The sequence below is a fragment of the Rhipicephalus microplus genome, chromosome X (assembly GCF_043290135.1).
Source record: "Rhipicephalus microplus isolate Deutch F79 chromosome X, USDA_Rmic, whole genome shotgun sequence".
NCBI lineage: Eukaryota > Metazoa > Arthropoda > Arachnida > Ixodida > Ixodidae > Rhipicephalus > Rhipicephalus microplus.
The window spans coordinates 66,970,897-66,984,951 of record NC_134710.1 but is presented as its reverse complement, the minus strand read 5'-3'; the positions used below and the strand labels follow the sequence as shown (position 1 = coordinate 66,984,951).

Here is a 14,055-nt window from a genome sequence, read left to right as displayed (position 1 = left end):
ATGTAATAACAAATCTATGAAATGCTTATGTCATGTGCATGATAGCAAAATTGCTCAAAAAACTCAAAAATAATAAAAGCGAGCAAAAAGGGAGAAAAATCAGAACCAAAATCAAGCAGCAGTGTTCTTTTTAAGGGGTACCTATCTTCTAGTAGGCAGAGAATGCATAAATGTGCGTCTGAGGTTTGCACCAAGGCTCCTGACGTATGCTTAATAAAAGGTTCTCACCGTTCAATGCAAACCTTGATGATAAGTTCATTGTCCTGGCTTTCAATGACATCTGCCAAAAGCAATCGCTCCAGCCCATGAAGAATGCACAAGTAGAGCGACAGGGGAAGGTTGTCTCCATTACACTGGTTTAAGCTGACCTGAAAGTGGTCAATAATACCATGAACACAATGCATCCTGCCGTTTTCCACAATCAGTCCGCAGAGCTTCAAAGTTGCCATAACTGCATTACTAGCATACTAGTAGAATCCCACTTATACGTTCCTCATTTATAACGCTCCTGCGTATGTTTCTGGTGGTTGGTCTCAGCACAGAATCTACAGACACCTGTGTATTAGAATCTCCGCATACATGTTTCTGCAGTGTCCCTGCCTCATATGTACGAAACTATCACTGCACTGGATGTGCTGAGAAGGTATGTCAATGGGGCTGACTCTGTAGACTGTCACATGGCAGTAACTCAAGATCTGATTCTGACGTAGGTGCAAAAGAAACGCCAGACTTTCATCAAAGACTTGTTTAAGCCATAAACTGATGAATAAGTTTTGCTGAGCTAGAGCTGTGTGCAACGCATCTGTTTTATTATTTAGCAGCACTTTTTTCCAATTTTAGCTGCATGCTCATGTCACAAATTTCCTGGCTATTGTGTTTTCTTTTAGTGCATGCCTTTTCTTTTACCTATAAATGCCTCGTTGCTTGACGAGAGCAGGGTTCTTGACACTGCAGAAGGGTAATTCGCTCACAGATTATTTTCAACTACAAGTTATGTTCATTTAACATAGAAAAAAATGAGTGAAAAAGAAGGAACTATTACTGAAAACTGACACAGGTTATAAAAGCTAGGCTAAATTAAAAAAAAAAACAAGTATATTATTTCTTTATTTCTTGAGTGCCCCACTTGTTTATTCCTGAAAAATACTAGCACCTGTAACTAGCTAAAATATTAAATATAAAAGATTTTCCGGTGTTTGTGTGTGAGAGAGATAGAAAGAGAGAGTGAAATGTTATATTGTCTATGCAGCACTTTGGGACATCGTGGTTTCGAAATTAAGAGCAGAATAGCACAGAGGAACCGAATACACTTTTTAGCAAAACAGAGCAACAGGAGCTAACAAAAAACTACCATTATGCTCCACTGCCACAAGTGAAGGTGTCACATCGCTGAAAGAAGGAATGATTGATCACATTTCATAGTGATGCATACATACTGTATCCTAGTGATTATTCGTATAGTCGTTTACATTATTTTTGTGAATGCTGTGTATTCATTCAGAAATGCTCAAATGTTCATACTTCTTCTTGGAGCTATGTACCCACCTACTCTCTAATGCCTTATGGGGAGTGAGGATACTGAAATAATTACATAATTAAAGTATTGCACTGTAAAAGAACCGAAACTAGAATTAAATGAGATCACAGAAATGATACAAAATGTCAAACGCATAATAACCTGGACAATCTTGGGTGTGAGATCTTGCTTGCTTGAATAGTTTTCAGCCAGAAAGAAAGCCAAGGCCCACAGTGCCAACATGTTCAGTTCATTGTCCTTGCTGAAATGACAAACAAGAACCGGATTTAACATGACAGGCTGAAAAAGAGATCGTTCTTATCACTCCCCGAAATGATTCTAAATATACGAAACAATAGAGCCTTGTTATTCTGTATAGTTATAGTTTGAATGTGAATACAGTGACTGCTTGTTTATATTACAAAGCAATAGATGAAGGCTCTCCTCTGCAATGTAAATATGATATAAACATATGGTGACTAAGAAAATTTTCATCAGGCACCTATGCTCCTTTGCTTATGAAAGAGCACATAAAACTTCGAATGTTAATAGTGTGAAAATGAATTCCATACCACAAAGGTAACATGATATCCACTGTTATCCATCCCCTAGATTATCTACTGCTTCGAAAAAAGAAGCCCCCCCCCCCCCCCACTTTTTCCAATTAGTGTTTACTACTGGATTATCCAACTTTCTATATGTTTGATAACATTTTTTTTAGCCAATGAAGGCTGTTCTGTTTCTTTTTGGATGCATCCATATACCATCATCTGGTCTGCAACTGAGGCCTTCCCATTACTTTTTTTTTTTATTATCTTTGATGATGGGGAAGTGCTTGCTTGGAATTTTACGGTAGCACTATTTTAAAAGCATCTGCACTAACATTATTCTTGTTTATTCTTGTTTTTATGTATGCACAAATGGTAAAGGTAATGATGCTAAAAGAGGTGAGTAGCACTTGAGGAGGACTGCTCACAAGGCTGAGTCATCGAGATGCTTGGCAAGGTACTCAGTGGCAGAAGGCAGCAGTGGTGATGTGGCATCTCCTGGCTGGGCCAGCATGTATAGGAGGCCATGAAAGGACAGCAGCTGGGTGGAAGGCATTTGACAGCGAAGGCCCAGGTCCACAAACTTGCGAATTTTTTCTTGCATGTCTGAGTCCTGTTAGCCAGTAAAACAGAAGAAATAAAAGCATCCCAGACACAATTAGCCCATATTCTTGTCAACAACCCTAGAATTTTGTAACTTGCATGATACATCATTCTTATAGGATTTTTTTTCAGCTCCTATGCCAGAAACGTGTTGGCCCATTTCTATATTCTGCCATACTCTACATACACTGCTGTGCTATCAGGTGCAATATTTCTCACATATCAAAACGACGGTATCAGGCTACCACAAAGTTTCCATTCTTACAGCACAGAAATAATTTAATGATAGCATATGAAACTGGTTGTCTTCAAATGCCCTGGGATGCTTTGAAAAGCAGCTCCATATTCAGATGGTCAAATTTCAATGCCTCAAGTGTGGTCAAATACCAATTAAAGGATCAGCTCTGATGATGAATTTAACATTTAATTAGCTAGTTGTTCAAGAAGTTTTCCCTGAATGCCAACACGAACAGATGCTACTTTGAGACCGAATTATCATTTGGTTGTAGGGTCACATCTCCCATTAGAATGGCATGTTGCCTATGCATCTGTTAGTTCTGAACGAGAGATTACATTATATCAGTGCCAAAAAAAAAGAAGCAAAGTTTTACTTTATGCTAATATAAGCAAAATAAGGTTACTTCTGGTCTGAAACATAAACCACTTAATAAGGAGCTAACAAGCTCCAAATTCAAAGTAATTGGGCATTTTGAAATTTTGCCAGCCTCAAATTGTGGCCCCTGAGGCTGAAATTTGATCCCACAACCTTATTCTCAACAACACAACTGCACAGTTTCTAAGCCACCATGGCAGCTTCTGATGCAAATTTGTACCATAAAAGCCCTTTCTGTAGAGAGTGCAGGAAACACAGTATGTAAAAATGAACGTAGTCAAAGAATTTGAAGCACCAGAAATAAACAAATAAATATAAATAAAAAAGGTCAATTTACAAGACAGTTTGATTATGTTCCAACCTATATTTCACTGAAGCTGTGCAATGTTTGCAATGACTCGTCTTAATTCAAATTCGAAGGGACCTCTGAATTTTGTTTGAATTATCAAGAAAAAATTTGAATCAGAAGTTCTCAGATATATAACTGTGGGTGAGCTGATACCACACATTATGATTAGGCATTGATTTTATCACATTTAAAAATTTTTAAAGTGCTTTAAACCCTAACTGCGTGCGATGAACAGAAAGCATAAGTGTAAGGTCCACAAGTTTATCGGCCATTTACTGTTGATCAAAATTTGAGAAAAAAAAAATAGTCAATTGCCAAATGCTTCTTTTCTATATGTGCCTGCAGCACAAAGCTCTCTATACCAGTTGAGAAGCATCACAGTTCACCATGCATAAGCTTTGTTTCAAACATTTGTTTACTGGCAAATCCTTTTTTCTTGAAGGCTGCAGGGTCTCGAAATGGCGAGCGCCACGCTCTTGGAGTGAATTGACACAGTAGACACGGTTGAAATGAACCAAAACAACAGACATTTATTTAACTACTTTTAGAATGACGATATCGTCAGCCGAATTATTATAACATCAACTGTGCTCAACCAGGTAAAACAGACTTACACAAAATTACAGAGCACTCAATAACATAAACACAAGAGTACACAAAAGGCGGCGTCGCCAATGCCTGACTCACCACAAGGGCCCCCTGCAGACGACCCGCGGTGCTGTGCACCGGGGTCTCCCTGCGAGAGACAATCGTTCGTGCCAAACGCCACCAGAGAAAGAGACCAGTCTATTTCTTACGTGCCGCCACCAAGGCTTCCCGCCAGGCATCGTTGCCAGCGCTAAGGTTTTCTAACCATGATGATGATGATGGTGGAAATAAATGCTCACGAGCACAACGCAACGTACCGCCTGATAGTTGTAATTCAAAATGCGACTTCTGCGCGAAATACGTGCACCACGCAGCCCAAACAACTTTACAGTGGGTGTTAGCACCCTCACCTCTTTCCAACCTTAATTCAAACTATTTTCCAAAAAGAAAAGAAATCGGCTACAGAAGCTCTAACAAAAAATGGCAACACATGTCCCTACATAATGTCCGTGCACCACGACACCACCGCCGGTCGACAGTGCTGCACTGTCCGGCTCGACAACTTCACCTCAGTACCAGTCTCGCAACAGCAACGTTGCCGTCGGCGCGACGAACCGTCACTCGCGCCGACATGTCTTCCGGATGCGACCAGCACTCACGAGGGCGCCGGACTGCAGGCAGTTGCGCAGGTCCCAGGCATCTCCATTGCCCGACCTCACGACCGTATTCTTGGCCAGCGGCACTGACGATGTGCAGAAGACAGCTAGCCGCGGGTTACCCCACTCCTGCCACGTGCATTCAAAACACTCAAAAGAACAATGCAGTAGGGCAAAGAGAAGGGAGCTTCAGGCTCCTCGCCCACGTGGTACGATGGTCAGTACTGCTACCTAATACATCGGCAGCAGCCGAGACATCCAACAAAAATAAAACATAAGTCACTTTTTCTAACCCCTACATCGCAAGATAAAAAAAATAAAAGTGAGGGAAGCAGAGTGCAGCACCTTAACGCCACGATCCACCTAGTTGTGCCATGTGCGACAGGCGGCTGTGCAGAGCCTTAGGCCTAATAAGTCGCTTGACAACAACCAGCATCTACCCAGCACCCAGCCTAGGCGCAGAAGAGGCAGCCGCAAGGAGACATCCACTCTGTAAGGTGGCCCTATCGTTTGCCGCACACAGCAGCTTACCGAGCGATCGGCGTCCACCGCCTCGAACGGTGTAACGACGTTGTCGAGACGCAATACCAGACAGCGACGACGCCCGGCTCCCTAAGCCCAGGAGATAGAAGAAGCTATTCCCAGAAAATCGGACCACCAACGAGGCTTCCGTACTCACGAGCTTCGGGCCTGGCCTACAATCCACATGCTCTAAGCTTTGCTCACCCCAGGATACAGACAGCATGGCTCTCATCCCAACTGAACAACGTTCTTGAAAACCAACGACAACAACAACAAAAAAACCACTTGCGAGCAGAAAAAATAAAAACTCAACGTGCTGACAAGTTCAAACACATCACAACAACCGATCTCCTTGCTCTCAACAAAGCACACCGCCAACGCTAGCAACGGAAGTCCCTCATAGGCCTACTCTTCCCCTGCTCAAACAAAAGCTTGTACCGAACAGCAAAAACTGTCATATGATGCTCCAAGAGCTCCACGTTGGGCAGCCAGTGTAGGGTCTCGATGTGGCCAGAGTGCCACCACGCTCTTGGAGTGAACGGACACGGTAGACATGGTCAGAACAAACCAAACGACACATATTTATTTAACTACTTTTTGATCGACGATATGGTCGGCCGAATTATTATAATTTCAACCGTGATTAACATGCTAAGACATCCTTACACATCATTAAACAACACTTAACAACATGACAAACAAGGCGGTGTCGCTAACGCCTGACTCACCACATGGACCCACCGCAGACGGCATGCGGTGCCGTCCACTGCAGACGCACGCCAAAAGAGACCAGTTTATTTTTTGCGCGCCGCCACGAAAGCTTCCCACGAGGCGTCGCCGCTGGCCCTAACGGTTTTTAACCATGATGATGATGTTGGTGGCAATAAATGCTCACGGGCACAACGCCACCTACTGCATGATAATTGTAACTTAAAATACGGCTTCTGTGCAAAGCACGAGCGCCTCGTGGCGCAAGCAACTTTACAAAGAAGTGTCAGCACCGCCACAAGGCATGTGGTGCTTATTTTCCCTTTTTAGATTGTTAGGATTACATAAGCACACAAAATTTTTATATAGTAGTGGGAAAGCAGCAGATATTTTTTGGTATATAACGGTAAAAAGTATGAATTAACCAAATGATGGAGTTTGAATTAGGAGGCTTTTAAATACATTGAAAAATAGAGGGTCGACCAAAAAATTGAATTTTGTTTGAATTAACCAAGAGTATGAATTATCAGATTTTGAATTATTGAGCGTCTGCTGTATTTTACAGGCTGTTTTGTTACGGGTGCATTCTGTGGTACGAGATAGTTTCGTCATATGGTGCACTTATTCAAAAAACACCTACAGTACTACATCAGTGAATGATATGTGCCAGGTTTATATAGCAACAAGTTTCACGCTGCTGTTTATGTGAAGCAGCTGATCGCCTTTAGGGTGTCAGAGCTGTCATTTCAGAAGAGATTAACATATGGCCAGGTAGTTTAGAAGGTGGCAACTTCCTGCTCTACTAGCAGAAGCTGGAAACTTCACACTCAGCTAGTAAACTCTACATGGCACACACAATTACAATATCTGGTTCAATTTTTCACAGCTGTGCATGCTATTTGAAGAATGTGTTGTTTCATTGTTTCACCAAACCTGAGGTGTGGTTCGGGACACCCTTCAAGGGGATCTTTGTATGTGAAATAATAAGCTATGAGATATTAAACTGCACACAACATTTGACAATGGGACTTGCCACTTCTGCAAGCACTGTGTGGCAGCAAGTGTGCTGATGTCTCTTTTATTTTTAGAGTAATTGCACATACTGAATTTTCTTCACACAAAAGTAGGAGTCTTACCAGGCTGACAACTGCTGCTGCTTTGGCTATGCCTAAGATTAGGTACTGGGCCAAGATTTCATCTTCACTCGGGTGATGGCGGTACATATCCATGAACAGGCTCAGCATCCAGTCGAACTGTGAGCTTTCCATGAAGATGTCTGACAACATCACCACCTGATCGCAGCCAACAAGAAGTAAACAAGAAGTAATAAACAGCTACTGCATGTCAAGACAAAACTCGTAACTGGGTGAGACAACATGTAGAGTATCATGAAAAAAAGTAAGTTTTTCTAGTTTCTTCAGAGAAAAATACACAGACTTATCCTTTCAAGGTTTCAAAAAATATGTGATTATGCTGAAGGGCCACACATGAGGGTGAAGACAAATATTTTAAACTACTTGTGCAGCTGTTCCAGTAAGAAAAAGGTGACTTGTGGAAGGGGATACACAGAGTTATTGCATAATGTTTAACTAAAATTAGCAGCAGAACAACACAACACAATCCACATAGAAGAGACATGACGCACACGAGTGTTGACTATCAACTGCTTTATTCCTTGGGTTCTCAATGCATATGTAAGTCCAAGGCAGCCTTACCGCACATGCATAAGCAACAAAAGTTTTGAACAAGTGAAACAGTTATGATATGGGTGCATTGATACGTAATGACAAGAAAAGGAATTGAGATAAATGCAGGGACAAAGAAGTATCGGTGACACAAAGATGATCTATTTTCATAATGTGGAAAGCTTCTAAAGCCAGCCGCGCATGCTCATTTTGGCTTCTGCCTAAGATCAATACTGTTCAAATCGCGCTTTACAACTGCTGCAAGAGTTATATGGGCCACAAGATGAGTTGGTTTTTCGACATTCTTATTAACTCCTTTTTTTGTGCGTGTTCCCCCGAGTTGCTCAATAATGCACTTTCCCCCAAGTAACAACGAATCTTCGATGGATGTCCGCCCGGACATTAAGTTTTGAACGTTGACTGGCTGCCCATATAAAGACATGCCAAGGATATGTGCATTTGGGCATCATTTGTAGTAAAATTAGAATGTAGTGAAAATTTATATAGATCTGCACAATCCTGGGTGATGATCATGTAAAAATTGTTAAAAAAGGCTACTATAAAAGTCGTTCAAATTTTGGCCCACACATTTGATCCCAAGATGCCAAATGATTTTGCCTCCTGAGGCAAAACAATTGGTTGATTCAATATATGTATTGCATTTCAGAAACAACGCATTTATTATTATTATTATTATTATTATTATTATTATTATTATTGTCATTACATGTGAACTAAGACAAAAATAAGGATCGAGGGCATTATAGCAATCATCATGTAGGCAAACTTTCACGCGCCAGCCTCGACACTTCTGATCTTAAAAAGAAGTGCATCGCAGTTGCTCAGATTTTTTGAATGAATGCGTCACGCCCCTCTGGATGAGTTAGGACAAAACGCATGGCATTGTGCCTATTGTCCCGAAACTTGCTTGACCAGCGGTGCGCAGTGAGGGAAGGAACAAGGGAAAAGGAGGGTGTTTGTGTTACGCCGATCGTATGTTGAGCCGGTCTTCAAGCAGCAGAATGGGCAGATTCTTTTTCAAGTGCGCCCGTGCGAACATTAGTTAGCAGAAACATTTGAAGCCACAAAGGATGAATTTTCGACAAGAAACACCGAAACACAACACGAGCCCACCACTGTTTTTGGTAGAGATTACCACAGCAAGAAGCAGCGACCCCACACTTCTTGGACTATTCATTCACACGCCACAGATAAGGCCACGTGTTACAACTGCTTTTTACGACTCATCGGACATTTATCTGTTCTTATTGTGCATTTAGTATTGCTCATCCTTAGTATAAGCCCTGCCGATACGTGGTGTGTTTCCAGTTTTTCAGTCGCTTGCATATTCCTTGCTATTTACCGATTAAAGACGTCATGTGGTCTGTGCTTGTGCACCTACATTTGATCTATGCTCTGCACACATTGGTTTTTCTCGTGTGCTTGTCTATGTGTACGTATATTACGATTACTAGAATAACATTGCATTAAACATGTGTGAGCTCAGTTTTTTGCTAATAACATCATTTAATAAATTCACAAAGAACCGATTGTTGTCACCTAAGTCATCGCACTTGAAGGTGGAAGGGCGTTGACACAGAAATCTTGACTACGTACAAACTTTCACAAGTGCACCTGTAGACTGTGAGTTATGTGCTTCTTAGCCTTGATATGTAAGTCAATAAAAGTGTTTTTGTTCTTGAAAGCCTGCTTGAACCCATTTTTAATTTATTTACAGCATAAAAGCTCCCAGAGAAAACCAACAGGTCTCCAAGTATAGGCTGTGTGGGTACGTTGTACACATGCAAAGTCTCTCGAATGTGCACTAGCTAGATACACACAAACACATCATATATATATATATATATATGTGTGTGTGTGTGTAGGTCGGCAGCACTTTTGCAGCTCACTCAGACTCACTCATGAAATATATTTTGAGCGTGAGCATTGGAATCCCTCGGAATCGAACTCACGAAAACTTTCCCAAGCCGGACTCACTCGGACTCACACTCATAAAAATTATTTTCAGACGGAATCACTCGAACTCAAACTCACCAAAACATTATTCACCTGAACTCGCTCAGGCTCAGACTCACAGCTCGATCTGAGTCTGAGCGATTGCGCCCTTAAAATCAAAGTTCAGTGTTGCTACTCGGACTACCCCCCTCACACCACGCACGTTTTTTCAGGGGGATGTTATCGTATGCACTCTCAAAACGATAGAGGTGGGCCGGCTGATTTGATCACAGCTTCCGACAGCGCTCGCCCGCTTTTACGTGCTCGTAAAAGTTACAATGCATGGGGCATGTTATCAATTTGCACTTTCTGGGGACATGGTGGTGATGGGAAAAACCTGCCGAGTGTCCATATAATTGCTATCACAATAATAATTTGCACTAGTGGTTGCTATCATTTGCACTAGTGGTTGCTATCACAACCACTAGTGCAAATGAAAATTATAGATAAAAAAAAATTAGACAGGCAGTAATGTAACCGTTATGCACTTTGTATATATTGATGTAAACAATTCCATACATTGCATTCCACACTTTTGACTCGATGTCAGCTGCACCCAATGCTATTTAATAATCCAGCAAATATCTAGTTTAGTGAACTTTCAGCAAACTGAACAATTTCCTTGGGTAACGTTCGAGTTCATTCCAGTGAGCATTGACTGTATCTGTTTGCTTCATTAAGTTGTGCCTTACGAAAAAACATGCCCCACGGTTTATTCCCTTTCTTTCGTTCACTTCATAATGAGGGTCTCATTCCAGTAGATTTGATGCCTTTGGGTAGCATGCACAAGTTTATTGATCAGCTGTGAGCTTTGATCAGCTGCGAGCTTGTAAAGATCATATGAAATGAATGCAATCTGATAAAAGGAATGTTTCACATATGTTGCCAAGGCTATGAGTGGCACTGGCTAGCACTCCCACAACTGCACGTACATTTACATACCCAATAATGTGGATGGAGAAATAGCAACCATAGCTCAGCTGGTGGAGTGAGATGCACGATTTAAAAGAGACATCATTCTCAGTTTTTTAACAGCAGTACAGTTATTGTGACATAAATAGATAGAAATTAAAGTGGGCAATAAATAAAACAACTAAAACCTACAACTTATAATTATCGGACAATGCATCCAGTGCTGCACCATGATGCAATGCCATCCTAAGATAGCTTACTGTTACAATTCTTTTTGACGTTTCCCACTATCTCATAGATATGTTACTATTACACATAAGTAAAATGGCCCCAAACAAATGGATAGGCAGAGAACAGATACTATAGAGGCAAGAATATTTAAAATGGCAATCATTTGAGCCACCAACTGCAGGACACCAGTGCCCACTCACCGATCGAATGGTCTCGGTGAGAAGCGGCTGGCCTATGGCATCAGGCGGACCCAGCCACTGGGTGTACAGGTCAAGAAGAAAGTGCAGGCAAGAACGCAGGTCTAGCCCTGCGGCAGCCAGGCTGGCTTCACGTCGTAGACAGCCGACGCTACCACCAGGTGGAGAGTACTGACTTGATGAGGATGATGAGGATGAAGACAAGGGTGATGATGAGCTCGTCATGTCAGCCCCTTCTGCCAGGCCTACTGCTACACACATGTACTCAACTGAAACCTGTCAGAAATGAAGACGTTTTCTTTTTGAAACAACATTGTGAGCATGAAAAGGAGAGAACACATGTTTTAAATTTACTGAAATCTCTTTGAGCATGCAACTTGCCCTTCAGAAAAGTGATCACACAAGCAAAGATTTCTTACTTATTGTATGTTATACACTCAAACCTCAATATAATGAACACGAATATGTATAACAAAATATTGGTTATAACAAAATAAATACAAAATGGTCATGCATTTCGTACAGTGTCAGAAATAACCTTTATAATGAATTTTTGAATATATCGAACTTATTTTCTTGCAAGATTGAAACTTTGTTATAATGAGGTTTGAATGTATTTGTAAAAAGAACCATTACCAGCTCAGTGCCCTAATGTGCAAGTGTGGTGGTTCCTCAAAGACTGTAATAAGTTGGTGCCCAGAAAGTTATACGAATGCATATGAGGCAAATAATTTTTTTTATTCTGTCTGTGAAAGTAAAGTATGGCAATTTCGTATTTTTCTTATTGCCAAAATTGGAGATGTATATACTGTCTGCTTGCACAAAAATTGGATGCACAAAGGTTTCCACTTTGCTTAGGAGCTGTAATGATAGTTTAATTTTATTTTTATACTTTGGGATAATAAATTGTGCCTGCACATTCTATTTGAAGATTTACAATAATCAGCCTCTTGTTTAGTGTGCCTGCCAGATAATTACACAATTCTGTTCTGTCAGAATCAAATTAATATAGATTTCAACTGTATTCAACGAATTGAATTCAGTTCAATCAACAGTATATGGCAGGGGTCTCAAACACACTGCTCATGTGCCACATGCCTTTTTTTTTGTGGCTTATGGCCCTGTCTCGCACATTACTGTTTTTACCCGACATATAAAAAAATTTTCTTAGCAGGTATGTTTGTGAACTCCACGGGTCTAACGCATTGTTCTCGTGAAGCGCCCCATGTGATCGCCCTCTCTTGAAGCATGACTGTGAAACAAAAACTATATTTCAGAATCGGCGTGCAGATTTTAGTCATTTTAGAGATAGGTATCGATATGTTGTTGAAATACCAGCCTCAAATCTCCTTCAGAAATCACCCATATATAAGATGTGGGAAAGGCTTTCTTTCAAATGGCAAAGCTTCCTGACAAACTCCCCCCCCCCCCCTACCTATTCTAAAATTCACTGCCCTGGCCTTTGCGGGACCAAATTGTGTGACTGCGGCTTGCTGGCTGAGGTCAGTTTGAAACTCTTGGTATATGGTGATTAAATAATCTACGAGAACTTTATGATCTGATGAAATAAAATATTGTGATGAGCAGTTTATTAAAGAAATTATGAAAACAGGCAGGATCCTATACCTTTAGGAGACTACAGAAACGAGAACACGTAAGTTAATAGGGCTGAATAAATCTTGATAATTGTGAATCGAATATTTTCAACACAATTGCTGTGATTAAAATGATGTTTCTGCAAACGAGCAGAGATATATTAAAAGTGTCACAAAATGAACAGTGAGAATATATTACACATGAACAGGAGAACATATTAACTTAACGCATCTGGTCCCATCAAAGCTACAAATGGGCCATGAGAAACATTTAATGACTTTAGATTAATATTTGTCATGTGATGTTAAACACTGCCAAACTTCCGGCAAATGGGCATTACAGCACTCTGTTGCCGATGAAGTATGGATGCAATGAATCAGAAACAAACTTGTGAGCTTGTGGTTTGCAGCAGAATACCACTATCTCCTAGTCACTGAGATGGTTTCAAAACAGGGTGGCATGCAAAATAAACTGACAGTGGATGGCTAAGCCTAAATTTCAGAGAAGCTAAGTACTGAATCCGAGGTCCATAATATTAGAATTTAACTTCGGATAACTCTAGACTTATTCGCTAAAAGTGATGAATAAGAACACTTTTTCAATTTGTCAAAGCAATTTTGCATCGTACCTGACCGAGTGAGTATTCAGTGTGGCGGCACATCTTCTCGATGTTGGAACGGCCCCAGGCCATGCTTGTGCTGCAATAAGATACACGAATAGATGAAACTCAGCACTGTTAACAGAAAGTGAGGTGTTCATACTTCAATTTTAGCATCTTCAGAAGAGCTTCATGAACTGGGGTTCGAACAGCCTGCAGTCGCTTTCCACACCTGGAAAGGCCAGTAAACACAAAAAAATTACTTGAACTGCTCATTTGGTACCTATATAATGTTCAAGCAGCACACTATCAAGTGCAAGGATGGCAGGTAGTTTTGTTCTAGTAGCTTGCAATGCTGGTTCTCCTGATCTGGTGCCCTGCTGCAACCACCACTGCAACGTCTGTGGGAGCTAAAACATCACAACAGAGCGAAAAACATTGAAGGCTGCTAGCAGGCAGTACTAGTAGAGCCTGCTAAAAGGAGAAACAAAATTATGCTTATCAATGGTGATGAAATCAGCATTTTGTAATGTTATTACCAGTCTGCCCTGTTAATAGCACAAATCAAAGTTCTGGAAGCCATAAATTTTTTTTCTAATGCCAGTGGTGTAAGGCTATTCTAAAGATGACAGAGAAAAATTATACACAGGTCATTGCACAGATCCGCACACACATCTTTAACCTGTTCTCAGGGCCTAATGATTTCTCAGCCACATC

The 14,055-nt window shown here is 41.0% G+C and overlaps 1 protein-coding gene across 1 annotated transcript in view; it reads right to left on the bottom strand.

The window, feature by feature from the left end:
- The window catches only part of htt (huntingtin), a 255,626-nt gene that overhangs the window by 12,177 nt on the left and 229,394 nt on the right, over positions 1 to 14,055 (bottom strand). The window contains exons 48-54 of the mRNA XM_037426940.2: positions 13,502 to 13,570; positions 13,369 to 13,438; positions 11,148 to 11,420; positions 7,240 to 7,395; positions 2,493 to 2,677; positions 1,679 to 1,778; positions 229 to 368 (exon numbers count right to left, since the gene is read on the bottom strand). Of these exons, the coding sequence (XP_037282837.2) occupies positions 229 to 368; positions 1,679 to 1,778; positions 2,493 to 2,677; positions 7,240 to 7,395; positions 11,148 to 11,420; positions 13,369 to 13,438; positions 13,502 to 13,570 (993 nt within the window). The remainder of the gene's footprint in view (positions 1 to 228; positions 369 to 1,678; positions 1,779 to 2,492; positions 2,678 to 7,239; positions 7,396 to 11,147; positions 11,421 to 13,368; positions 13,439 to 13,501; positions 13,571 to 14,055) is intronic.